This window comes from Corvus cornix, chromosome 27, assembly GCF_000738735.6.
Source record: "Corvus cornix cornix isolate S_Up_H32 chromosome 27, ASM73873v5, whole genome shotgun sequence".
Lineage (NCBI taxonomy): Eukaryota > Metazoa > Chordata > Aves > Passeriformes > Corvidae > Corvus > Corvus cornix.
The window spans coordinates 3,985,908-4,013,152 of NC_046355.1; the positions used below are offsets into that span (position 1 = coordinate 3,985,908).

The 27,245-nt window shown below is 50.5% G+C and overlaps 1 protein-coding gene across 7 annotated transcripts in view; it reads right to left on the reverse strand.

Moving 5' to 3' along the window:
- Positions 1-299: 299 nt before the first annotated feature.
- Positions 300-27,245, reverse strand: part of CCDC30 (coiled-coil domain containing 30) — a 34,910-nt gene continuing 7,964 nt past the window's right edge. For 3 of the 7 annotated variants that reach the window (XM_039565746.1, XM_039565745.1, XM_039565749.1), the window contains 20 exons: positions 24,475-24,628; positions 21,600-21,715; positions 19,638-19,730; positions 19,055-19,161; positions 18,088-18,280; positions 14,379-14,477; positions 13,593-13,733; positions 12,081-12,218; positions 11,125-11,282; positions 9,563-9,803; positions 8,009-8,182; positions 7,180-7,389; positions 6,457-6,614; positions 5,856-6,003; positions 5,228-5,349; positions 3,612-3,753; positions 2,642-2,778; positions 2,263-2,374; positions 1,468-1,535; positions 300-870 (listed from right to left, as the gene is read on the reverse strand). In XM_039565746.1, the coding sequence (XP_039421680.1) occupies positions 648-870; positions 1,468-1,535; positions 2,263-2,374; positions 2,642-2,778; positions 3,612-3,753; positions 5,228-5,349; positions 5,856-6,003; positions 6,457-6,614; positions 7,180-7,389; positions 8,009-8,182; positions 9,563-9,803; positions 11,125-11,282; positions 12,081-12,218; positions 13,593-13,733; positions 14,379-14,477; positions 18,088-18,280; positions 19,055-19,161; positions 19,638-19,730; positions 21,600-21,715; positions 24,475-24,628 (2,934 nt within the window). In that variant the 3' untranslated portion in view covers positions 300-647. Of the gene's footprint in view, positions 871-1,467; positions 1,536-2,262; positions 2,375-2,641; positions 2,779-3,611; positions 3,754-5,227; positions 5,350-5,855; positions 6,004-6,456; positions 6,615-7,179; positions 7,390-8,008; positions 8,183-9,562; positions 9,804-11,124; positions 11,283-12,080; positions 12,219-13,592; positions 13,734-14,378; positions 14,478-18,087; positions 18,281-19,054; positions 19,162-19,637; positions 19,731-21,599; positions 24,414-24,474; positions 24,629-27,245 lie in introns of those variants that run through there. The other 4 variants (XM_019280014.2, XM_019280011.2, XM_019280012.2 and 1 more) reach the window with 4 other exon arrangements.

Here is a 27,245-nt window from a genome sequence, read left to right on the forward strand (position 1 = left end):
TCAAGCATCCTCAGAGATCATCTGTTCCAGATGTATCTCCTTTCCTTTCCTGGATGCTCAGATCCCTCCTCTCTTCTGCCCCTATTCCATTTCCCTTTGCCCTTCCATCTCCCTTTATCTCATTTCTGATCCCTCTGCCCATCACATCCTGCCCCCAGAGCTTCTCTTTCCCATCCCATGTTCCTTCCCTACACATTCCCATCCTCTCCCCCGTGCTCAGCTGTCCCGTTCACCTCTGCACAAAGCAAAGGGAACACTGAGAGCATGGACAAAGGGGAATGACACTGTGTGGGCACGGATTGTGGGCACAGGGTGAAAGGGAACTTCTCCAAGTTTTATTTATAAAATGGATAGATTTGGACTGGACTGGACAGGGAATTAGGGCTGAGGGAAGATACTCTTCACCCCACCCCTCTTCCATTGTACTGAGTTTATATACAAATTCCAGCCTCCAGTGGATCTGGGATCACACACACACTTACAGGTGGGCAAGTGAAAAAAAAAACCTGTGGAATCATTCAGCTGGAATATATCCCAGAAATCATGGAGTCAGTCCATTCGGCAATTCTCTTTGCAGGCTCTGTCATCCCGTTGCCCCAGGAGCCCAAATCCTGCAGTCCAGGTAAGGCTGCACCAACATTCCCAGCTCAGAAGTTCTCGGAGCCAAGGCTCTGGCTCTCATCCTGCAGTGGTGAGGCTGTGGGGGCTGGGGTATCCCCAGGAGAGGCCACATTCAGGTACCCGATCTCCGAAGGCTGTGAGGGGGACAGGCAGAAGGAAGAGTCCTGGCTTTCAGCCTCTCCCTCAGGCTTTGCATTCTGCGGGGCCTTCAGGGCGCCGAGGAGCTCTGGGAGATCTCGGGGTGGGAAGCTGGAAATAAATTTCCATTTTCTGTCATTCCGTGGAGTCTGGGAGACCCTTACCCAACACCTCTGAGCAGCACATGGCGATGTTGATGCTTTTCTCTTGGATCAAGACTCCACATTCCTCCTCCAGCCAAGGAAGGGACACCCTCAGCCAGCCCAGAACCTGCTCAGGCCATCCTTCACCCCAACGGCCGCTGGGGCTGTTACCAAACCCCCTGAGCTGCAGGGTCCCTTTGCCTTCCTTTCACATCTGGTTTGGCATGGATTGGAATGGAGGAGCACATCCCAGTGTGATGTGGGACACAGCTCTGGCAGCACTAGGGCTCCAAGTCTCACCACCTCTTGTATAAAGACTCTTCCAAAGCCCCTGAGCACCAAGACTCCTAAATCCCACAGTGTTCCCCAAAATATTCTGAAAATTTGACTTCTCCATCCCATCAATTGACTGGTTTTAATACCATTTTAATGCCATTTTAATACCATTTTCCCTAAAATTTGACCAAAAACAAACAAAAAAGACTTCTGGGAGGTGAACGCACAGTGTGGAGCAGCCAAAATGCTAAAGTGGCTGCTCCCTGGCTCCTCCTCCCCCCCACGGTACCTGGCACGAGGAGGTGGCAACACCTTACTCTGTGGTTGGCGTTCAGAGCCAGGAATGATCTTCGAGCCCTGGAAGGAGGAACAGAGACTTTGAAAGGAGGAGGTGCAGGTCAGACCCTGAATTCTGACAGTTCCTGGTCTTCCAAGATCTCCCCCAGCTTCACTGAGAGTCCTGTCCACCAACTGCAGCCCCACAGGGGTGCTAATCAGGGATTTGTCCTTTGGGTGTGAATTTAAACTAAAAAATCCAAACCAAGCCCCACCAAGGCCAGGTGAGCCTCAAACAGCCCTTTCCCCCTCAACAGCTCATTTCCAACCTACCTGGGTTCTATACAAATTAAAAGCCCCAATAAACTCCTAAATCTACCTGGTTGATTTGAAAACTCTTTGATTTCCTGGATTGTCTCCACTTCTCCTGCCAAAGTTCTTCATTAACATGGCCAGTACCTTCACTCAGCTCAGGAATTATCACTCAGCTTGGCCTAAGGGAGGAACATTCCTCCTGGCACTTGGGGTTGGTTCTCCTTTCCTAGAGCCAACTTTACAACTGAGGCCTTTGAAAAGCTCTGAATGTGCCAAGTGAGATTCCTGTCCCTGTGGAAGGGGATCCCACGGGCAGCAGCTCAGGGATGGGCAAGGGCTGAGTGTATGGAGCCTTCAGCTCCTCACAAAGCCGCTCCTCACCATAGCTGTCGGTGAGCCCTTTCCATCCCAAGGGTTGGATCCAGCTCTTCCCAAGCCCCTCAGACATCAGGTTCTGTGATTCCTGCTGATCCCAGCCCTCCCGAGGTCTCACCTCTGTGTTGGGAGCAGGGCTGCTCCTGGGAAGGTGCTGGGAGGTGGCCACATGGCTGGAGAGCTGGAGCTTGTCATGCAGCCGAACATTCTCCTCCTCCAGGATCTTCCCTCTGGGCATGGCACAAGGCACAAGTTACTTTCCTTCCAGCCATGCTCCGTTTTCAAACAGGAATTTTCTTTTCCGACCTCAGAGCTGTTGCTCTCCACAGCCTCCAGCTCAATGGCAAGGTCTTGGATGGGAAAACGGGCTAATTACAGCCATGAAAGCCACTGCACCAATGGCTGGGGCACAATCCAAACATTCCTCTGGAATTCTTAAGAGGCACAAAACCAGGCAAAGGGAGAATCCTAGGGGATGGACATCAGCAGGGGCCTACCTGCTCTGCAGGGAAGGAATCCCAGACCGGAGGCTCAAAGGGGACTCCTCCTGGTCTGATATTCTTTGTAGGAGCCGTCGCCTCTCCTGGAGTAATTTCTCATTCTCAGCAGTGATCTGGGCAATCAGCACCTTCCCCTGAGGGTGGTGGAGAAGGAAAGAACAACCACCAGTTACTCTTGACTCTTCTCTGTCCTCTGCAAACCTCGGGACTTTCCCAAGGGATCACCATCAAGGATGCCAGCTCCTAAAAGCTTGGAGTCACCACCCCTGCAAGTGCTCAAGAACTGTGTGGACGTGGCCCTTGGGGACATGCTTTACTGGTGGTGGATGGATGGTTGGACTTGATGAAGATCCTCATTTTAAAGGTCTTCTCCAGCCTCAACGACTATGCAATTCCATAGTCTGTTCGATGCAAAATACCCCAAAAAGAGGCTCTGGGGTCACTTCCCAGCAGGAATTGCTGAGGCAAAGGAACATGGAGTTCAGCCAGTGTCAGACTGGGATTTGAGGATGTGGCTTCCCCCCAAGGTCAGTCCTGAGCCAGGAATTTCCTTTTGGCTTTTTGTTACTATAGATTGGTGCCCCTGGTCCCTTCCTGCAAGGAGGGACTTTAGACAAGGGCCTGGAATGCAGGACAAGGGGGAATGGCTTCCCACTGCCAGAGGGCAGGGTTAGATGGGATATTGGGAAGGAATTCTTCCCTGGCAGGGTGGGGAGGCCCCAGTACAGGGTGCCCAGAGCAGCTGTGGCTGCCCCTGGATCTCTGGAAGTGTCCAAGGCCAGGCTGGACGGGGCTTGGGGCAGCCTGGGACAGTGGAAGGTGTCCCTGCCCATGGCAGGGGCTGGGATGAGATGAGCTTTAATGTCCCTTCCAACCCACACCATTCCCTGAATCCATGATTATTTTGGAAGCAGCAGTGCCCCTGCAGCCTCCCTTTGCAGGAGAAGCCCTCAATGTGTCCTCTCACCTTTTCCACTTGGAGCTTCGACTCACTGAGCTCATTTTCCAGCTGTTTGATCCTGCTGTCCCTCTGTTTCACCTCGTGGATGAAGGTCTCCTTGGCCCTGCGGATCTTGTCCTTGTGCCGGAGCTGCATCTCGTTGTATTTCCTGGGAAAGCAGGGACAACCATCAGGCTGTGAAAGGCTCTTTTGCTCGGGGTCACCATCCAGGCAGGAATGTCCTGGGTTTATTCAGGCTCCTCAAAGTCCAAACTCAGAGTCTCAGCCATTCCCCAGCTCCTCCTGCCTGCCCAGAATGAGCACATGGACTGTCTGGACTCTTTCAGTGATCAGTTTGGGGGTGTTTTTGTTGGAAATTTTAATTTTTAAGTGTCGATCAAATGGAAATTGGTAAGGACCCAAAGCATTTCCAAAAGTGACTCCCAGCTTTACAAATCCTTGTGCTCACCCCTCCCAGCTCTTTATAACAAATAAGGTTATAAGGGCACCAAAACTGGAAGTTCCAGGGAAAGGATAAGTTGGTTTTGTTGGTGGGGATGTGGATGGTTAAGGGAATGACTTTTGAATAGGAAGAAAATTTAGGAAAACCCTCTAAGATCATCAAGTCCAACCATTCTCCAGCACTGCCAGGGCCACGCACTAACCATGTCCCCACGTGCCACATCCACACATTGGTTGGAAAACTAAGAATTCTAAACAGCAATGGACAGGCCAAGAGGAGCAAGAAGAGCCACTTCAGTGGGAGCTTCTTTGAGCTGGGCCACTGGCGACAAATACTTTTCCCTCCTGACACTTCTGATTTTTTCTCTTCCCCTCTAGTCCATTTGGGCAAAGTTCTTGTTTATTTTTATCCAGTTGAGATAGAAGGGAAAATAACACCAAAATAGAAGAGAAATTTCTACCATATAAGGGACATTTGCCCATGTTTGCTCAAAATTCATGATAAAAAAAGCTACTCTGCTCCAAATTAACCAAAAGGGCTCTGAGGAGAAAGGAGCAGCTCCAGGGAGTGTCTCTGCTGACACCAGACTCCAACCAACACCCTCCTGTGCTGCCTTCAGCTGCCAAGGAGAGCAGGACAGCTGGGAGAGCTGGAGGTGTTCACCTGGAGAAGAGAAGGTTCCAGGGAGACCTCAGAGCCCCTTCCAGGGCCTAAAGGGGCTCCAGGAGAGCTGGAGAGGGACTTTGGACAAGGGCCTGGAATGACAGAACAAGGGGAAATGGCTTCCCACTGCCAGAGGGCAGGGAGAGATGGGATATTGGGAAGGAATTACTGGCTGTGAGGGTGGTGAGGCCCTGGCACAGGAGGCCCAGAGAAGCTGTGGCTGCTCCACCCCTGGAAGTGTTCCAGGCACAGTTGGACAGGGCTTGGAGCAACCTGGGATAGTGGAAGGTGTCCCTGTCCCTGGCAGGTGAGTGGAACAGCATGGGCTTTAAGGTCCCTTCCCCCCCAAACCAGTCTGGAGTTCCCTGACAGCAGACAGGGAGGGTGAGCTCACTGCACACAGGACTAGTGGATTTATTGCTAAAAGCCTGAACATTGGACAGGAAAATCCACACCACAGCCAAATCCAGCAGCAGGCCCAGAAGGGGCCATTCCTCGGCAGGCTTTTGGGCATTACCTGACATAGAGATCCTTCTGGTTCAGGAGCCGGACACCTTCCTCATACAGGGCTTTGTTCTCCTCCTTCAGGAGTGCCAGCTGCTCCGAGAGCTTCTGGTTCTCCTTCTGGCACTGCACATGCTGGAAAAGGGTTACTTTTAACTTGTGTGTGTGGCCCCAACTGGAGGGGCCCCTCTGCCTCCCATCTGCCTGATCTCCAAAGCTTCTCTCTCATCAATCCCAGTGGTTCTCACTACAGCCAATATCCAGCCAGCCAGCCAGCCAGCCCCCCAGACCACTCCCTCCTCCCCCTAACAAGGAGCAGCGGGATTTTGTTGCAGAGAGAGGCAATGAACCCTCCCAGACAACAGACTCTGCCAAAATTTCCAAGCAAAAACTCTGAGCTCTGCAAGAAAAAGGGAAGGAAGAAACCACCCAGCCTTCCTGTGCCCTCAGAGCTGCATCCCAAGAAACGAACTGGCAATGGGATGCTGCTTTTCCTCCAGCTCCTATTGAAATCAGTGGGATCTGCAAGGGCTCAGCCCTGATCAGATGTTCCCAATTCCAGCGGCCCCCAGGAGCAGATTCCAGCTCATGATGGTCCTGTTCCCCCTTGTATGACGAGGAACCCCCTCACTGTCACTCACCTCATCAGCATCCAGCTTCTTCTCATCCTCCAGGACGTGCAGGGTCTTGGCCTGGAGCTCCACATGCATCTTGGCCAGCGATGCCTCCGTCTCCCGGGAATGCCGGAGCTGCTGCCGCAGCTCCTCCACCTGCTGCTCCAGCAGCCTCCTGAAAACACAACGGGGTGACAGTGAGAGCTGGAGGGGGATGTGCGACCTGCCCCCAAGGTGTCTGTCTGTCACCCAAACATGCCCTGCTCTCCTCCCGCCCCAGCTGACATGGAGGGGACAAAGGAATCAGCACATCCCAGCTGTCCCCATGTCCCAGTGACACAGAAAGGGGGGATGATATACTGGGATCATTCCCAGCTGCACAGGGAAGGGGGCTGTTGGCATCACTGGGCTGACAGTGACACCACGGCCCTTCCCAGGCAGATGAAGCCTCCAAAAATCTTTTGTATCTCAGGAAGGGGGAATCCCTGGAGAACTCCAGGGACAAGGCAGGTCCAAAGGGAAGACAGGAGGTCAAAGCAGTGGTTTGTGTCTCCCTGAACCCTCCCAGGGCAGCCAGGAGCTGCCAGAGGCTCCTGGGGCTGGCACAGCCCCTGTACAGCACAGAGACCTTTTCAGCTGCTCCTCGTGAAGTTCCTGCTGCACTCGAGCTTCATTTTCCCGAGCTTCCTTCAGGTCCTCCTCCAGAAGCTTCTTATCAGAAACACGGGCCTCTGCCAGCAGCAGCTGGTGCTGGGAATCCTTCAGCTTTTGCTGGAGTTTTGCGATCTTGGATTAAAATGGACATGGATTAAACGTTCTGAATGTACAGGCCAGCATCTGAATCAGACCCCTCTGATCCCCCAGTGTCTGACGCATGGGAAGGAAAGATTTCCTTGTTTTGACTCTAAGTCCATTAAAAGCAAAACCTCTGGAATGGCTACCAGATTTTGGACCAAATACTATGTCACAAATTCTCTGCAATCCTTTTTTGACCCAATTTGATCCTGCACATTTCAAAAGATAATTCAATGATTTCTGAGGAGCATGGCAGAATCAGTGCCATGGAAAACACAAGGTTTTGGAATTTTCCAGCCAGTAAACAGTATGAAATCTCCTCAGTAAAAACAGAATCGGGGTTCCCTGTGCCTGCCAGCCCCACTATCAGTATTTCAGAGACATTGGGTTATCAGACGTGGCTTCCATTGCCTTGATTATGCTCCCACTAATTACAGGCTTTTTTCCTATAATATTAAGCCAAGGGATCACAAAAAAGAATTTGGGGAAGCAAGCCTGCTTGTTTTCTGCACTAGAGCTGCACAGAACTGTCAAACACACCCCAGCTTACACTCACCTTCTTTTGTGCTTCTCCTGCTCTGGATTTCTCCTGGGCCAGCCTCTCCTGGAGGCTGCTCTGGAGCTTGTCAGCCTGGGAGCACTTGGAGAGCTCCAGTTCCAGCTCCTTGACCTTCTGCTGGCTCCTCTCCCACTGTGCTGAGAGGGAGGAACATGTTTCTGTGGTGTCTGAGAGTTTGGCCCGGGCCTGCTTCAGCTCGGCTTTGACCTGAGATCCCAGAGAAGAAATCGGGTTTATACTTCAGCATAAATCAGCTGGAATGGCTCGGCTAGGAAAGGGGGACAGGATTCCAGAATGAGCAAAAGAGGAACCGTAGAGGAAGTAAAGCATGTTTTATTTGGAGGCAGTGAAATTCATCACAGAATCCCAGAGCGGTTTGGGTAAGAAGGATCAGCTGGTTCTACTCACCTGCCAGGGACAGGGACACCTTCCACTATCCCAGGTTGCTCCAAGCCCTGTCCAACCGTGCCTGGAACATTTCCAGGGGTGGAGCAGCCACAGCTTCTCTGGGCCTCCTGTGCCAGGGCCTCACCACCCTCACAGCCAGTAATTCCTTCCCAATATCCCATCTCTCCCTGCCCTCTGGCAGTGGGAAGCCATTTCCCCTTGTTCTGTCATTCCAGGCCCTTGTCCAAAGTCCCTCTCCAGCTCTCCTGGAGCCCCTTTAGGCCCTGGAAGGGGCTTTGAGGTCTCCCTGGAGCCTTCTCTTCTCCAGGTGAACACCCCCAGCTCTCCCAGCCTGCCTCCAGAGGGGCTCCAGCCCTCGTGGCCATAATGCCCATGGAGCTGAGGCAGAGCACACTGGGTAGCCTGGCTCTGTCCCTACCTTGGTGCATTCCTGCTGGAGCAGCAGATTTTGCCTCTGGAGGTCAGCATTCTTCTCCCTCTCATACCTGAGCTCCCTCTCGGCGGAGCTGCACAAGTTCTGCACCCGCCGCAGATCTTGGCGCAGCTGCTGCAGCTTCTCCTCCTGCTGCTGGAACCTCTCCTCAGACAGACCCTGCAAGAATGGCAGAAGTGAAATTAACTTTAAGGCAGGATAAAGGTGATTAATGATAGCAGAAGCCAGTTGGATTTAAGGGCATTTGGGCAGGAAGATGGATAAAGCCCGGTGTTTCTCTGTCCCTACACCATGTCCTGCTCCCTTCCCTGTTCCTGCAGGGCTTTAAGAGTCATGTGGATATGGCACTTGGGGACACGGTTTATGGTGAATATGCAGTGCTGGGTTAATAGTTGATCTTAGAAGCCTTTTCCAAGTTCAGTGATTCAATGATTCTCTCCATCCCCTCAGAGAAGCCAATACAACTCCTGAGGCCGAAGGTGAAGAGGTGATAACCTGGACGAGGAAAAGTTTAAAAAAAAAAATCCCCTATTAGAACAAACCTGTCCAATCAAAGCAAAACTACTAGGCCACTTTGTACTCTTGTACCAGAGTCTCACTCAGGCATCCAAGCAGGAGTGATGCAGCCAGGCCAGCTCGCAGAGGGATCAGGAACAGGAGAAAGGTGAGTCCTGGCAGCGGGACAGGAATACAACAGGACAGAGCCTGGACGCTGGGAGGTGTCACCGATGGTCTGCAATGGCTCTTGGGAGATAATTGAGCTCCTTGGTTCACCCACCAAAATCTCTGCTTGGGTTATACCAAAGCCTTTCTTTCAAGCATCACTGTCAGCCATCTCCAGATCTGCATTCCCACTTTGCGCCTTCACCCTCTGCTCTTGGGACCAGATGGAATTCCCTGAAGACCAAATCTGCCTTCTCACATAATCCCCAGATAACTTCCCAAGCTGGGAAAAGTCTTGATCCAGCACTGTGGGATCTGGCAGTGTAAGTTGTCCTGGAGGTCCATTGGCTCCATTGGTTTTGTGGGGTTTTCCAAATTTGTTTCTATCAGGATCCCTTCCCACATCCACTGCACTCCTTGTGTCTTGCTGGATGGATTTGCTGCTTCTTGTATGCAACTGGACTCCTATCCTCTACTTCCCACTCCCACCCTGGTCTTACGGACCACCCTGACCTCTCTTCTCCCCCAAATCCTTGCACAGAAGTGAGCTCCTCCTCAGTCTCCCCATCCTGAGTTCTTCCATAATTTCCTTCCCGTTAGGCAGGGACACCTGCACCTCCCTTTCTCTTTCAGCTCACAAGGTGAGAAAGATGAACAAATTCCATTTAAATCACTTATTTCTGCCATGTGCAATCAGTTCAGTTTATCCACGTTCCCACAAGCACAACGTCCAAAAGCACAACACAAGGAAATTAGCACATCCCTGATTTCCAACCATCGCTCACACCACATGACTGGCTTCCAGCCCACTTTAATTAAGTTTTGCCACTCAATTAGTGACAAAAAGCAGGATGCAGATGACAAAGCTGCCCATACCTGTTTAAGGCTCCCCTCTAAACTGCCTGCCGAGTTCTGCCATGGGAGAAACCTGTTTTCCCTCTGCTCCAAGCCTGGGATCATCCTCCTCATGTCTCCGCTGGGGCCCTGCTCCCGGGCACTCCGGATGTCACATTTGAGCTGGGCAATTTCTTCCAGCAACATCCGTTTCTCTTCATTGCTCTCTTTGAGCTGCTTTTCCAGTTCCTCCTTCTTCTTGTTGCTCTCTAGTAATTCAGAGCTTGAAGGAAAAATAGTAAAGGAGAGAGATAATACACACATCCAGGGAAAACACCCTTAAAGGGGAAAAGCTTGGGAGATGAGAGTCCAGTGAAACACTCAAGTGCCTCAGGAGGCTCCAAAGGGGATTCAATCCTGGGTGCAGCAGTTCTGGGCAAGGGTCAGTCTCCCTGGGACACTTCCCACAAAACCACGTGCATCCAAAGGCTCAGCTCTCCCTGGGAGGAGGTAACGGGCTGGCTAAGGAACCCTCACAAAGGCATGGGAGCTGCTCTGGACTCAAAGCCACAGGAAAACACCGGAATAGGGGCTCAGGTGTCCCAGTCCCGCTGCCTGACTTAATCTTCACCCAAACTCCATCTCCATTTTCTCCATTCAAGCCCAAAGCTGTGGCTGCCCCATCCCTGGAAGTGTCCAAGGCCCAGTCGGATGGGCTTGGAGCAACCGGGGATAGAGGAAGGTGACCCTGCCCATGGCAGGGGATGGAAAAGGATGAGCTTTAAGATCCCCTCCTCCCCAGAACAGTCTGGGATTCTGTGATTCTATGTCCTGGATGTCCAGGCACAGGCACAGGCTGTCCAGGCTGGAATCACCATCCGTGGAAGCATTCAAAAAGCCTGTGGCTGTGGCACTTGGGGACATGGGTTAGGGGTGAACATGGTAGTGTTGGGAAATCGCTGGACTCAATGGTCTTGGAGGGCTTTTCCAGCCTGAATTCCATGATTCCTTAGCAGCTCCCTACCTGCCTTCTGCTGGTTGTACTTTATCCCAGTACCAGTAACCCAGGTCACTGTAACCATACTGGACTTAATCCAAGCTTTTATTTACTAAGGAGAGCCTGAGCCCAGATGCTCCAGCTCCAAATTTGTCCTGATCTACTCAAAAAGGGGAGTCAGACAAACACCTGCTGACACCTCCCCTCCAAGGACACCCAGATTCCAAGGACTCCCCAAATCTCCAGCGGGACTAGGACCACCAACTTCTGCCAGCAGTGAGCCCTGAGGAGCCCGAACCCACAACAGGAGAGTTTTGGGACCCTGTTAGTCCAACTCCTAGGGAAGAATCTTCCTTCCTAAGGACAGCTCCCATTTAGGCTGCTCACAATCTGGAAGAGCTGCAGAAAAAAATCTTTAATTCTGGCCGATCCTGATGGCACTGAGGGAATTCACCAAAATCAGAGATGCTGACCCGAGGACAACACAAAGATGCCAGACCCATTTTTGCCAGGAGCAGCCCCATGGGGATTTGAAAAAAAAAAGACTCAAAAATTTAGTCAGCAAAGACAAGGAGCAGAAAATACCACAGGCTTTGTTAAGGTTTACCAGAGCAGTTCTTGTTCTTCCCTCAGGTTTTTGATCTGTTCTTCCAAAAACACTACTTTAGCCATCTGTTCCTCATAGGTCTTTGCATCTGCACAAGGATCTTCCTGTTTCTGCTCCACTTTGGGACTCTGTTCTCTGTCTTGCAGGATTTCAGAGGCCTATAAGGTCAGAAAACACCACGACTTGGATTTCCTTTGCTCTGACGGAAATCTTTTGAGCAGCACGGGGCAATCTGGGGACTCCAGCAAGACATGGCTTGTGATTCTGTGGCTAAATTATTGCAGTTCTTCCCCCTTGGAGACACGTGCGAGTCCTTTTTCCTGCATGGAAAGTAGCTGTGTCTAACTACTAGCAAGCCATGGTTCTTTATTTGATTTCATCCCACTGTGGCCCATCTGCAGCTCCCAGGGATTTACAGCACGTGCCAAAGCTCTTTACAAAAGCAGCAGCTCTTGGCAAACCAGGAGGAGCACAAGGTGTGGATTCAGATGGCTGTCACAGAGGTGCTCCAACTCTACCCGAAACACCGCTCTAGGGACGGCTTCTCCACTCCCAGCGTCACCTAACCCTATAACACCAGGTAACAGCACACCCTGAACCTGAGATTTGAGGAGAAGATGCCAAGAAAAAAAAGGGGCAGGAAAGGAGGAATGCATCAGGACAGAATCACAACTGGAGTCCACCCAGTGTCAGATCTGCTGCTCAGCAGTGACGGACCCAAATCTTTCAGACACAAACACTATTACCCTCACTAAACACCAACAGCAACTTTGATTCCTAAAGCTTTTTAATCAACAGCTCTTCCTGAGCTTTCAGTCCCAGGTATTTCCTGGTATTTCAATTCCAAGGCATCTTATCTACACCAGGACAAATTTGCTCATATTTGAGCAACACACCCCAGCAGCTCCTGCCTGCATCAGACACCACAACAACTGGGAATTCTTTCCATGTCTCACCTCTGGATCTAACAAAGCACTGTCTTTGTGTAGCTTCTCATGGGATACATCCACAAGATCCCTGCTGACTGATGTTCTCTGGAGACTCGGGAAGGTGTTTCTGTGGCTTGAGAGCTCAGAGTGGGAGTCAGGCAACCCCTGGAGAGGAAACAACAGAGTCAGTGGATGAAACACAGCCCGAATGACAAGCTCAGAAAAAGATTTCTCCTCTCAACTGTCCAAAAATCTCTTAAAAACAAGAAGAGATTTCCAGGTGACAGAACCCAACGATTTCATGCCAAGCTTGTTTCCAGCACTGTTGGGAAATGATTCATTGCAGCTGCTCCATCCAAAGGGAATGAGCCCATGTGGGAAGCCAGGAATCCACCAAACACATGCAGAAGTCTCTATGCTAAAGGCCGTTCCAGTCTAACACAGAGCTCTGTATTCCATCTCCTCCTGAGCCTTTTGATGGGAAAACAGCCCCTCCTTCAGGGAGACCAGTGGCCAGCGGGTGACTGAATTCCAATCAGACTTTCAGGGGTGGATGATTTGGATTCAAAGGTCCCTGGATCATGAGTAGGTTGAACTACTGGGAGGCAAGGGTTAAAAAAGGACTCTTCCCATTCTTCCCAACATCCCCCAGATCAGACAATTCCTTTCCATGTGTGTACTGATAGACTGACCCAGCCTTTTCCTCCCAGCCAGGCTGTTTTCATCCCAAGCTTTGATCCTGAGTTTCAGTGTGGATTTGTTGCAGCCCGACCAACCCCTGGCCTCTAGATGCCACTGTTCCTCCAGCAGCGCCTGTCTGTGCCAACAGCTCAGGACTTCCATGGATTTTTACTTGGATTCAAGGAAGTGACAGGACTCACAAACTGATCTAAGGCCTCTCAGAGTGCTAAAAAACGGGTTTTGTCATGGCTGTGACCCCCCATTGCCAGTCTCCCATTGCCAGGTCCCTTTGTCCAGGCCACGGATCTGCCAATCTCCTAAATTTTTACCCTCATTTTCAGCCCTTGTCCTGACAGCCCTTGGACAATTTTGCTGGCACCACTCACTGTCTCTCCTCTGTGGCCCAGCTGGAATACAAGAGTTCCATCAAAATTCCCAGCAGGAAAATCCCCAGGAGCTGATTTAGGACCTAAATTGGTTCAAGCCAAGTGTGCTGAGGTCCTTGGGGAAATCCCAGCAGGATGTTCATTTGGCTCTGGGTGTTCGATTCCTGCAATTAATACCTGAGCCTGAAAACTCCCTCTTTGCCCTCCAGAGAATCAGGGTTTGGCTACAAAGTTGGAATTACTGATTTGGTATTAGATTCACTGAAAGGAAAAATAAATTCTGGAGTTAGAGATGGTGCCATGAGAGCAGCTGGATTGAAAACCCTTTGCCAAAGGTTTGAAAGTGGCTGGGCTAGAGAAATGCATCAAGAGATGCCAAACAATGAGCTTAGGGGGCACCTGGGGATGTTTCAAGGAGCACCCAAAGGCAGCTGGCTCCTGCAGGGAGTCCCACCACAGGGGCTGAACATACCTGGCTGCCCAGAACCACCTTCTCGGCCTTCAGATCTTCCCGCAGCAACTCCAGCTCAGATGCCAGTTGCTTTCTCCGTTCTCTCCTCTCTCCCAGCTGACTTCCCAATTTGTCTATGGTTTCCTGACAGCTTTCCAACATCTGGAACAAGAAATGTTAAGAGTCACTGCCACAACATTGTTTTTTCTACGCAGAGAGAAGCAGATTGCAGGAAATCTAGGAAAAAAGAGGAGAAAAAAGGTTCTCAAATGTTGCCAGTGGAATTCCTACATGGCTTATCCAGGGCTGGCAGAACCTCCACTGACCCAAAACACCTTGGGAAGCTCCTCCCCCATCTCTGCCTGGCTGACACACCAGGCAGATCCAGTTGTTGGGCTGGCAAGGAACAAATGGACAGGAAAGTTAACCCAGAACCTGATGGGAATCAGCTTTAAATGTATCTACACATCCCTTGGTTTCACTAAGCCCTAAATGAGAACTGAACACCTTCACACGGGTAAAAACTTCACTCTTGTGGGGAGATAACAAACTCCTCAGCTGACAGAGCTGAAGGCAAGACAAATTCCTACGGGGAGAGTCTTCATGGAGATCATGTCGTCTGCTTTCCTCCAAAAATCCACCCATCTGCATGAGCTGAGGGGCTACAAATCCTCAGCAGATGGTGACGAAGAGCATCCCCAGGAGAGGGTCACTTCAGATGCTCGTTTAAAACATTCACTTCATTTAAGATGCTCATTTAAAACATTTCTAAACAGAACAGTTCATTTCCCAAGGAAAACCTCTCACCTCCTGCATCTCCTGAGCTCCAGACGCCACCTGCTCGTTCCCGTTCATCTCACTTTTGTTCTTCTGCACCTCAAGCAACTCTGTCTCCAAACTGGTGATCTAAACATGGACAAATTCCAAGTTAAAACCAAACCAGGACTCACAACTAAATGCACAACTACTCCTAGAGTGCTCCTTGTGCTGCTGTTATGGGATAAGCCCCATGTTGGAAGGAAGGAAAGAAGAGGAGGGGGTGTGCATGGCCAGCTCCAGCTCATCCCTCATCCTGCTGCTTCCAAGGAGGAAGGAGCCATCTGGACTCAACCCAGAAAAAGACGGAATTCTGCTCCAGGCACATGGTGAAAACTCAAAGCTTCCACACACTGTGGTGCTCCCCCAACATGGAGGACCCCAAGACACCCCAGTTTAGGTGCTGGGTCATCCTTGTTCCCTGTGCTGGGAGTGCTGATCTCATCCAAGCAGATGTTCAACCTGGTCCATCAGGACTCATCCTGGTCCCTTCACTGCTCATAGGAAGTTGTCAGTCCCTACAGAAGGGCTCCAAGGACTCGGGATTTGGGACAGCAAAGTGCTGACCTCTGTAACCACTGACTTCTCCTCCTCCTGGCACCTCCTGGCAGGTGGGAGTTTGGACAAGGTCTCACTCTGCATTTGGATCACCCCCCAAGGACATCTGCCCTTGGGGGGAAAACTTTTTGGTCCTGAAGTTAAAAAAGGCTCAAAGGAGCTTGGAGCAGCCCAGCTAAGGATCATCCCAGGGGAGCAGCTCAGCTTCTCCTCCCCATCAGGGATGCCACAGACCCTTTTCCAAAATCCAAGTCTTGGCACTGGCAGCCCCCGTGCTCCGCTGCCAGCAGGCGCCTGGGCAGCTTCCCTTTCACTCCTTAGGCTCGAAATCCTGTTTGGGCTTATTTCTAAACCCCCAGGATGAACTGTCCAACTGTCTGAGCTTGGCTCTCCTGGAATGAGCTGGGACACTGGAGGGAGATAAAATCCAGCTCCATGGAACCCCAGACTGGTTTTGGTTGGAAGGCACCTTAAAGCCCATCCAGTCCCAACCCCTCCTGTGGGCAGGGACACCTTCCACTATCCCAGGTTGCTCCAAGCCCTATCCAACCTGGCCTTGGACACTTTCGGGGATGGGGCAGCCACAGCTTTGGGGGATCTCAAATGCAAAACACACCTCCCCTCCTCACCCCCAGCCAGCCTTTGGTCAGAAGTTGTACCCAGCAATGCATTTCTTTATTCTCCCGCCAAGCCATTAACTTTTAAGCACTTAATTTGTGCTCCCAGTCCCATGCCAGCAGCAGAACAATCCTCACTCTGTATCCGCTGTCCTCGTCCTGAGTCACAGCCTGACCAGCCAAGGCTTCTGCAGCTGTGCCAGGACCAAAAACCCTCCCAAGTCCTTCCCAGCCAGGGCAGGGCTGGCAAACACCCAGCCACACTGCCTTCCCCAGGCTCCAGCCCCTTCCCTCCTCATCTCCAGGGCTCTTAAAGCCCATTGGGAATGCAGGACACAGCTCAGCAACCTCCAGCTAAGCAGATGGATCTATCCAAGGGTTAAAACCCACCTCCTCGTCCATCCCGTCTCTGCTCCATGGCCCTGCATCCCTCAAAATGGTTCTTTTCCAGCTGCAGCAGCTGCCAAGCCTCTGCAGCCAAAATGTCTCACATCTCCTTGGCTCCCAAGCGTGGCATTCCCAGGGATCTGTGTGACAACCCACAGATCAAAGCAGTGATTTGTCCAAACTGAAAACACATCATGTTTGATTTGTGGAGGCCTGTGTTTACTCTGCTCCAAGGGGGAAGACTTTGGTATGAGCTGAACAAACCCCAAGTTAAACCAAAGCACTGCCATGGTGGACAGACCCTTTTCCATCCCATCCCAGAGCTGGCTCATGGATCCTCTGAGACAGGAGACAAACAAGGTGCCACTGGCCCCCTCATTAAGGTATTTGAACTTGCCTTCAGCCTGTGTTTAGAGGCTTTTCCAGAGGCCTGACAGGGGATTCCTCATCTCTTCCTTTCAACAATCCAGCTTGGAGATGTGTATCCACGTGGGATACACCAGCACCATCTCCTACACCATGTTTTAACCCAACACCAGGTGTTAGGACACATCATTCCTGACTGGAAACCTGGAGGGGTCCAAAACCTCACCTCAGAAATCCCCTAGGGGCACTCTGGACTGGTGCAGCTGCCAGTCAGGAAGGATGGATCAATCCAGGCCCACTGCAGAGAGGGTTTCCAGCACAGATAGAGGGCAGAGGGCAAGAGCCCCAGCAATGAAGAGCTTCTGGCCAGGCAGCAGAGCCTCAGCCCACGGGAAGGACCTCCTCAGCCAGCCTTTGTGGGGAGAACCCCACCTACTCACCTGGCCAGACCAAACTCTGTTTTCCTCTGTTCTCTCTGGCCGTAAATTCCCCAGCTGCTCCCCCTGTAAAGGGATCAGGTGCCCTGGCAGTGATGCTCCACATGGAATTTTCCCTGGGGAAGCAGTGCCGACCCAGCCTGTAGAGCCAGTACTCCTCACAGAGCTACTCCAGAGGGATGGAGAGTCCCTCCAGAAAACTGAGGCTAAAAACCACCCTGACAAAGGCAGCATCAGCCTGACAGGCTTCAGCCACAACTTAGTCCTTGCTCAGAGGATGGAGGTGGCCCTGCAGGTGCTCAACGAGGCCCCCAGTGTTGCCATGGTTCTGGAAAACCAGATGTTCAATGAAGTGCTTCACATCCATGATTTCCCAAAGGTTCCCATTTGTCACATGCAAATAATATAGAACTTCTATCCACCTCCAGAAGTCAAAGCATGATTTGAGTGCACTTGTCCTATTAACAGAAATAGATCTAGGTTGCCCTGGGATGAGGGTCCCCAAAATCAAGTAGGATCCAGGTTAGGAAGAGGTTGCTGAGGTCACATCTTGATCGAGCAGAGCTTCTCAAGATGGATCTCAGAGCTCTTCCAAGAGACATGACCAGCCCCCCCTCACAGCAGCTACTGCACCACGAGATAGGAAGAATTCCCTATCCCTCGATTTGTGTGTTCAGAGGGATGTTCCCAGGCACTGCAGATGCTGGTCCTTCACATCCAGCACTGTTTGACACATCTCCAAGATCCTGGGGAAAAGCCAAAGTGGAATCTTCTGCCACCAGGACACTTAACTGCTGATATTTCCTGGGATCAAGGAGCACCACTGCCCCAGACAGCAGGGTCAGATGGGATATTGGGAAGGAATTCTTCCCTGGCAGGGTGGTGAGGCCCTGGCACAGGGTGCCCAGAGCAGCTGGGGCTGCCCCTGGATCCCTGGAAGTGTCCAAGGCCAGGCTGGACGGGGCTTGGAGCATCCTGGGATAGTGGAAGGTGTCCCTGCCCACGGCAGGGGTTGGGACTGAATGGGCTTTAAGGTCTCTTTCCAGTGAAACCAGTCTGGGATTCTGTGAGGGGGAACAGGAGATGGGAAAGACAATGCTGCCATAACACTGGGGAATCTGCACTTCCAACCAAGAATCATTTACTCCCTGCTGGGATTTTTTCCTTCCTTCCCCCTCTCTCCCAAACTGGCAGGGTTTTCTGGCTGTATTTCTTGTCAAACTAAACACAGCAGAGTGCAGGGCCAGGTCAAACATCATTTTATTCTTCCGATGAGAGAGCAAAGCAGCTGGAATGAAAGAAACCCAAACCTTGTCTCTCCTACTCCTTACTCACTTTCTGGTGCAGTCCCTCCACCTCGCTCTCCAGCTGTTCCTTCTCTTGCTTGGTTTGGATCTGTGTCTCTCCCAGAATTGATTCCAGCTCCTCATTGCGCTCAACCAAACCCTCGCATTCCTGCTCCAGTTTTTGCAGCTTGTGAAGGAGCTGGGAATTCCTGCCCTCGATGTTTTCCACGGCTTCCCGGCACCTGCACGTCAAAACCCAGCATGACCAGGACTGGAACTGCATTCCAATTGCTCCCCACCAGCAAGGAAAAGCCGAGGTTTTCCTCACACTCTCCTGCTGATTTCCAGTCTCACATCCACCATGGTCTGTGCCTGTCCTTATTTAGAAGGGAATTAGGGGTGATGGGATCTACACGAGGAATTATGAAGGTCTCGGCAGGAAACAGGTCAGGCACAAGGTTGCCAACAGCAGAGAGACAACAGCAAATTCAGCTGCTTGAGGTGGAGAACAGGCTTGGGAATCTGAAGGGAAAAATCCAGAGGGATGGGATCAGCCCCCCTTTCCTCCCTGAATCTGCCAAAAGAGGTGTGGCAGCTCCTGACCAGGTGTTGGGAGAACAAAGCTTTGAATTCCCTTAGAAATTCCTGTTTACATATTTATGGTTGAAAGCCAGGTGTTTTGGTGCACTCCTGGAGAGCATCCAAATCCAGAGAAGACTTCCCAGCACCAAAACAGGTTTAAAGACAACATTTTTGTATGCAGAGAGCTCCAAAAGCCCAAATCCCTTCTTTTAGGAAAGCAACAAACTGGAGGAAGTGTCAGCATTTAACTGGAGGAAGTGATTCCTCAGGACTGCATCACCTCCAAATTTTCCCATCTGGAAGCAGAAGAACAAAGTCCTAAAGGGTATTTAAAACAATTTAGTAACCAAATAATCCTGCAAGACAGAGCACCAGAGGCACAGCACCAGGAACCAGTGGAAGTACAAGGGGTGAAGAATTTCTACACCTCTCACCTTTTGTGGAGAATTTCACCACCCTGATCTCCATGTTCCTGATACGGGGCAGCTCTGCTGGCACCAGCGTCTCCATCGGCTCCTGCTTCTTCCCGTGTGCCCTGTGCCTGAGAGAAAATCAACATTAGCACAGAACTAGGATTGAGATCCCAGAATCCCAGGATGGATTGGGTTGGAGGGACCTTAAAGACCCTTCTCCAAAGTCCCTCTCCAGCTCTCCTGGAGCCCCTTTAGGCCCTGGAAGGGGTCTAAGGTCTCCCTGGAGCCTTCTTTTCTCCAGATGAACCCCCCCAGCTCTCCGAGCTTGGCTTCAGAGCAGAGGGGCTCCAGCCCTCGGAGCATCTTTCTGGCCTTCTCACTCAGCTCCAACAGCTCTACATCTTTCCCATGCGAGCACAGAGTGATTGCAAGGCTACCTGCGTCTCTCAGAAATAAAACATGAGTCACGTCAGCTTCATCTCTAGGCCCTAGGAGCAAAACCCTCCAACCACAGAACATCCAGGTTCTCACAGACAGCTAGGGTCAGGGATGCAGAGGGGACCCTGTTTTTCTGGAATGACAAAGAGCGAGCCCTTGGAAACACCTGCAGTGAGGCTGCTCCGACTCCCTCGGCCGGTGGAGGCTCCGGCCTCTTGCTCCACTGGTACTCACAGATCTCCTCCTTGAGCTGCTCCACCTGCAACACAAAACACCCGCTTTGAGTTTTGGCAAACATTCCATTTTCATATTTATTATTAATTTATTGCTATTCCTTATCCTGAGGGATTGCTGAGATCCTGTGGCTGCTCCAGCTGCCGGATGGCCTCAGACAAGGAACAGCGAAAGTGGGAATGTGCAATCCATTAAAGGGTGATTTTCCTGAATTTATTTCGCTTCCTGACCACACCCACATTGTGTCAGATTCCAACTGCTATTTCTGAGGACACCTTTCAGTGTCTTCCATCCATGAGATCAATGGAATTCCATTACCAGCAGCAGCTCTTCACCCCACAGTCAGAGCTCATCCCAGACCAACTGCCCACCCTGCTCCTCCCCTGCTCTTCATAACCCACAGGCAAGAAAACACCTTTCAGGACACAGAGCTGATGTAGTTGGTAATAAATTACATTTTCTACTCTATAAATTAAAAATTGAGGGGTTCTCAACTTCTGTGCCAACAGTTAAACCCCATTCCTAAGGAATAAAGGCAATTTGCTTTTAGCTTAACATGTGACTGGAACTGATCTCAGTCTGGCTACATTTTTTCCTGTTTGGTGACCACAATATGTTACATGTATCTATATGGTTTTTGTCTACATAGACATATATAGACAAATAAATAGATTTTAATATTATATTTCTACTTTATTATAATCTATACATACACGTGTGTATCCATAATGACTGAAAGGAGCAATGTCCTACAGCAAGGAAAACATTATTGGGAATAAAAAAAAGAGTAAACAGAGGAATTTGAACTAAGCTATGTTTTTTTGCAGCTCCAGAAAGAGACCATGCTGTAAACACAAGGTTTGTGGTGACAGACATGGAAGAACCAGCAACTTTTTTAAATGCAAGGAACAAAACCATAAAAAATTCTGTACTATAAAAAATACCGTAAAATTCTGAACCCCTCAAATGGGAATAAATCCTATTCAAGATATTATCTGATAAATATTATTTGAAAAGTTATATTCTCAGAGATACTTGTATTAATTTAACGATACTCATTTGATGTGAGAGAACTGCAAGACAGCCAAGAACTCTCAGTGCTGGGACGGCAGAGGCAATTCCAGGCTCTCAAAGGCTGATCTAAGGAAATCAGGAAATAAGAACAGCAGCAGATTTTGTGCCCAATGACACATTTTAATAGGAAGCAGACTCCTATATCCCTTCCCTGTTGGCAACTTCAGTAAGGAATTATCTGGCTGATAGTTCCTTAATTGTTCCTTAATTCTAGGTGGCATTTAGAGAATCCTGGCTGTACGACACCGAGCATTTAACTAATAATAATGTAATAGTAATGTAATAGTGAGTCATTCCATTAAGAGAGCCCACAGAAAATAAGCAAATTAATCAATGTGGCCAAGTTAAAAACTAAAGGGGCTGAGAGGGATCAAAAATGAGCATAAATTTCAAATGGATTTCAAACCAGCTCCTGAGGGGTTAAAGACAAACTTAGGTAAACTGAACTCTTTAATCCAGTCCAGGGAAAGGCACATGTGTTCCTTACTCTGTTTACACACCTGAGTTGGGGTAAACACCAACCAGGAGCAGGGAGCTGATCCCTCTCCACAGGCACAGGAAAATGTGTCCCAAAATCCTCAAGCCCCCACTCAGTTAGAATCCCTCCAACTCTTCCTGCATGGAAGGAAGCTCCCAGAGCTGCATTCTGCCTGGTTCCCAAATTTTACTGCTCCATGAACCACAACACAGCCAAAGTGCAGCTCTGGAAAGACTGGGCATAGAACAGGGAGGGAAAAGGGGAAGGCAGGGCAGGTTTGGGAGCAGGGATGACTTCCAGGAGCCAGCCCACGATTGTTGGCTTGGCTTGGTGGATCCTCACCAGCTCCAGGAACGCTTTCCTCTCCAGGTCGAGCGTCTGGACCCGCGCCCGCAGCGCCAGGATCTCCTTGTCCAGCCGGCTGTTGTGCTCCATGGCCCTCTGGAGCTCAGTCCTGTCTGGAGACAGTGGCACCAGGAAAGTGGTCACTGGCCTGGCCCTGCCCACACCGATCCCACACATGGGAAAGGTGGGAGGCAGCATGGACATGTCCTCATGGGAACACATCCCACATCCACTGGAAACACGTCCCACATGGGAACACATCCCACATCCACACGGGAACACATCCCACACCCATGTGGGAATACATCCCATATCCACTGGGAAGACATCCCACATCCACATGGGAACACATCCCGCATCCACTGAGAATACATCCCACACCCACATGGGAACACACCCCACATCCTCGTGGGAACACATCCCACATCCACGCCCTCTCCCTCCCACAGCAAAGGATGTCCCTGGAGATCCAGATTCAACAGCAGTCTCTCCATCATTATTCCAGTGATTCAGTTTACCTCTGGATCAGGGAGGTAAACCTCATTTAAATCACTCACCTCATTTCATACGGGTTTCACAAACTCTTTGGAAAACCCAAACAGCCGCATTTTGAATTTTCACCATAAAATCCATCATTGCCACAAGCAGGAACACAATCCCAGCCAACGTATCCATGTTGTCCAGGCATTAAAATTTAATGGAATGGCTACAACTGGAAAAATTGCACACCAAGCCTTCAAACCTGGATCAATGACTAAATTAATACCAAAACCAATTAATGCAGATTCCCAATATTTCCAGGGCAGAAATAGGAAAAGGTGTTTGTACTAAGAGCACATGTTGAGGACACACTGATCTCCTCCCAAAAAACAGGGAGACAAATTTCCTTAGAGAAAAGGGAAGAAATATTTTTCCCTTTTAAGCTTAACACTGGGCACAGGAAATTTTAGTTTAAATTTTATGTCTATTCAGGAAAAAATAATAAACAAATCTCTTTCTTTGGTTCCAGTTCAGAAAAAGCAACAAATTCCTTTTTCAAACAAGGATTCTGATGTCAGATTTTCAGTTGTGTCATTTAAAATAAAAAGCAAAGAACATCTTCACAGAATCATAGAATGGGTTGGATTGGAAGGGGACCTTGAAGATCATCTCCTTCCAACCCCATCTTCCACCAGAACAGAAATTTTACTCAAAAGCATGTTGATCACTACACAGATTGATGATAAAATTATACCAAAATGATGATTAAAAGGATGATAAAAGGATAATAAAATTCCAGCTCTTTTCCTCTTGCAAAAATCCTGACCACCCCCTATTTTCCCATTCCTTCTCCTGGTTTTCCCCCTCAGCTTCCTTCAGGGCCGACCACAGGGGTGATTCCACAAGGAGAACAGTGTTTGGATGTGGCAGCCTAGTTCTGCTTTGGAAAAACCCCGCAACATTCCTTATGCACTTTGTTAAATAGCATTTAAAGCCTTTCCTCGCCAAAATCCCACTAACTGGGCTCAAACTGGTCAGGAATTCTTCCCTCCAATGCACACAAGTTACCACCGAACCAAAATATGCTGTTTAAGGGGGTTTTACTAAAGATCAGTGATCCCAGTTTAGGTTTTTAGTAGCAAATCAATTGATTCCCAGAGCAGCTGTCTCAGAGCTCGCCAGGAGGAGAAGCCATGCGGAGACAGAGAACCAGGGAAGCCACTGCGACTCTGTCACCCTCATTTTGCACACACAGCACAACAAATCCCAGAGACAAAACAAGCATTAAACCCTTACTCACCGTTTGCAAAGCCTTGTATTCATTTGACACCTCAGAAAGCACAGATTTCCCTGAGCAGGCTACAATCTGTGAGAGTCCCAGGCTGGAGCCCGTCCGTGCTCCAGAGAGCCAGCACTGGAGCTGCCACACCACTCACCCCATCCCTGGGGACTATGGATCGATCCCCACCCAGTACAGGGATGAAAAGGCAGGGAATGATGGGGCTGGAGGCTGGAGAGGAGCTGCTGGGGCTGGAGAGGAGCTCTCAGGTCCTGGTGCTGTGTGTGTGAGCTCCAAGGGGAGCCCTAGGATCTGCAATTGTGCCCTAAACCTGTCCGAGGTAGTGCCAGGGAAGGGAGCTGGTCCCTGGAAAGGCACATGGGGCTGGGATGAGTCACCTCATCCCAACTGCTGTTCTCCAATGAAATTCTGCATCACAGATTTGGGGACAATGCAAGGAACCCCCCAAGAGAGCATCTAGACACCTGTGTATCGCTAAGGACATTTTCCATGGACATTTCACTCCAAGAGCAGCTTTACCACCAGAAAGCTGTTTATTTCTACAGTCAGAATTTATAAAAAATCCTACTAATAAGTAACACTTCAGGGCTGGTCAACAGCTATTTCAAGGAGGTGAAGGGAATATTCTCAGCAAGGACAATGTACCCAGTCACTTCCCCACTGCTGCACTTGCTAAGGATCCTATGGAGGCAACATCCCAAACTGCACCTGGAGAACCCTGGGATGAGGTGTCCAGCTCTGCTAACTAACCCTGTGCACATGGTAATTCAGCTACTGTGCTTCCAGACCAAGCCATCATTTCCTCTCCATCCCCTCCTAGGGCAGAAATTTCTCCCTGGCGAGGAGCCAGGGATAGGAAATTAGTCCAGACTGTGCAGATGCATCACAGACCAGAGAAGCCCAGGCTCAGAATTAATGGATTTGTGACTGTTAACAACTGCATTCCCACCTCCTAGTGAGCAGGCTGACTGACTCCTGGCACTGATTTTCCCACATTCCAAACAGAGAGGACACAGGACAGGCTGCACCCCCCCCCCCCCACCCAGCCAGGGCTAAGAGCAGGCCAGGAGTGGCCACCAGAGCAGCGCTTACCTGCTCCACTCTGCTCCTTGCCTGGTGCTTCCAGCTCCTCTGTCACCCTCTGGATATCTTCCTGGGCCACCACCAGCCTCTGTGGGGCCTCATCCAGATCTCCCACAATTCCTGCAGGCAATGCTGGTTCCCCCTCCAGCTCTTCCCTGCAGAACTGAAGCACAAGGGTTAACGTGCCAATGGAAATGAGAAACCCTGTGGTGATGTTGATGCCTTAGGTGGGGGTCAGGCTCTGCTCCCAGGGAACAAGGGACGGGACAAGAGGGAACAGCCTCAAGCTGTGCCAAGGGAGGTTTAGCTTGAATAGTAGGGAAAATTTCTTCAGGGAAAGGGTGGTTAGATGTTGAAATGGGCTGCCCAGGGCAGTGGTGGAGTCACCATCCCTTGGAAGTATTCAAAAACCCTGTGGATGTGGCATCTAGGGACTTGAGTTAGTGGTGGCCCTAGCAGTGCTGGGGGAATGGTTGAACTCAATGATCTTGGAGGGCATTTCCAACCTTGCTGATTCTATGAAATCTCAACTATGAGCCAGGTCACCAGGAGGAAAATGTGTTATTTCCTTATTTCTGTCTCCCCAGGAAGCTGTATGCATTCCTGTTGCTCTGGGAATTCAGCTCCCAATGCCTGACAGGTGTGAGCAAAGCCAGCCTTGCACAGAGAGATGTTCCTGAAGAGCAGCACCACCAGCACAGGGCCACGTGTCCCTTGGCACTGACACGTGTCCCTCAGGACCACTGAGGGGGATTTTCATTTCCAACCTATCTTGACTAGAAGGGGTTATATTATCGTGCCTTATACTTGACGGGAATGTTTCAACCGGAGTTATCCCAAACCCTTGTGAAAATCCCTCAGTTCTCCCAGCTACTCTGGGGGCTTCTGTGGGTTCACTACTTTTTTAAGACCTCTGATCTCCTGGGCCTGCCCATGAGAGCTGGAGGGCTCAGTTTTGCCCCAAGTGTTGGCACTGAGTGTGATTGGCTCACTTTGTCAGAGTAACACTGGGAGACCTGGAATCATGGGATCATAGAAAGGCCTGGAGTGGAAGAGATGTTAAAGACCATCCAGTTCCACCCCCTGCCATGGGCAGGGACACCTTCCACTATCCCAGGTTGCTCCAAGCCCTGTCCAAAGTGGCCTTGGACACTTCCAGGAATCCAGGGGCAGCCACAGCTTCTCGGGGCACCCTGTGCCAGGGCCTCACCTCCCCCACAGCCAAGAATTCCTCCTCCATTCCCCCTTGTCCTGGCACTCCAGACCCTAGTCCAAAGCCCCTCTCCAGCTCTCCTGGCGCACCTTTAAGCACTGGAAGGGGCCTTAAGGTCTCTCCAGAGCTTTCTCCAGATGGACATCCTCAGCTCTCCCAGCCTGGCTTCCAAGAGGCTCCAGCCCTCAGAGCATCTCCATGGCCTCACTCCAACAGGTCCTTCCTATGCTGGGGTCCTGGAGCTGGAGCAGCACTGCTGGGTGGTCTCTTCAGAGGGGAGCAGAGTCACAATGCTGTTTGGCCTTTGGGGTGCAAACACACACTCCTGGCTCATGTCCAGCTTTCCGTAAGAACTCCCAAATCCGTCCCGCAGGGCTGCTCTCCATTAATTCCTCCCCCAGCCTGTGCTCATTCTCAGATTGCCCCAACCCAGGCACAGGGACTCGAACTCCATGAGGTTCCCTGGACCACTGCTCCATGTTCCTCTTTTTTATGGAGTTACACATTCCTGTTCCACTGCATCTGCACTGAGGGTTCCACTGCATCCTAAGGCTCAGCACATTGGTTGCCATCAATATGCGGCACTTCAGAGGGTGAGTGAGCTGGCACATGCCATGAATCCAGAAGGCATTTCCCTATGGATTTCCCAGAGCTGACCACACAGCGAGGCAGGTTTGTATCCCGCCTTTCTGCTTTCCTGGGGATGCAATAAAACAATCAATTCTGCTTGAGCAGTCTGGCTAAAAGCTGAATCCATCCCTGTACCAGACAGGAACGTGTCCAGCCCTTCGTTCCAGAGTGGAACAGGCCAGCTGGGAACAAGCAAGGCCACACATTCCAGTAAACAGAGTAAGAGGAGCAATTAACACATGAACCCGTAACACTGCAGCAACTCTAATGGTTCTGCAAAACAAGTGGGATGCTCCCGGGAACAATGGAGTGTTTAATCAACAGTTTCTGCTCCACAGGCACAGATAGCAATGACATCACTGGGGAGAGTAATCAGTCCTGTCAGGGAGACAGTTAGCCAGGAAAACACATCTCCAATGTGTCCATATCTGGTTAAAACCACAGAAAGAGTGCCCAGTGTAAGAACTGTGGAGAAGCTGTGGTTGGTTGGAAACAGAGAGTATTAAATTTGTAACATTTCCCTGGAAGTGTTCAAGGCCAGGTTGGAGCAATCTGGTCTAGTGGAAGGTGTCCCTGGTCCCTTCCAATCCAAACTGCTGTGTCATTCCATTCCTGTCAGCAGGAAGAAACAGAAAGGAACAAGAGCAGGAGCCCTGACCCCTATTTGAGGTCCTCAGTGTTTGGGAGCTCAGGGACAAACAGCAGCTCCCAGAATCCCAGAGCACTCCTGGACTCCAGCTCCATTGAGACATGGCCATAAGTCAAGAGTAGGTGGAAACTGGTGGCCTTGGAACCATAGAATATCCTGAGCTGAAAGGTACCCACAAGGATCATCCGGTCCAGCCCCTGGCCCTGCACAGACACCCCAACAACCCCACCCTGGGCACCCCTGGCAGCGCTGTCCAAACACTCCTGGAGCTCTGGCAGCCTCGGGGCC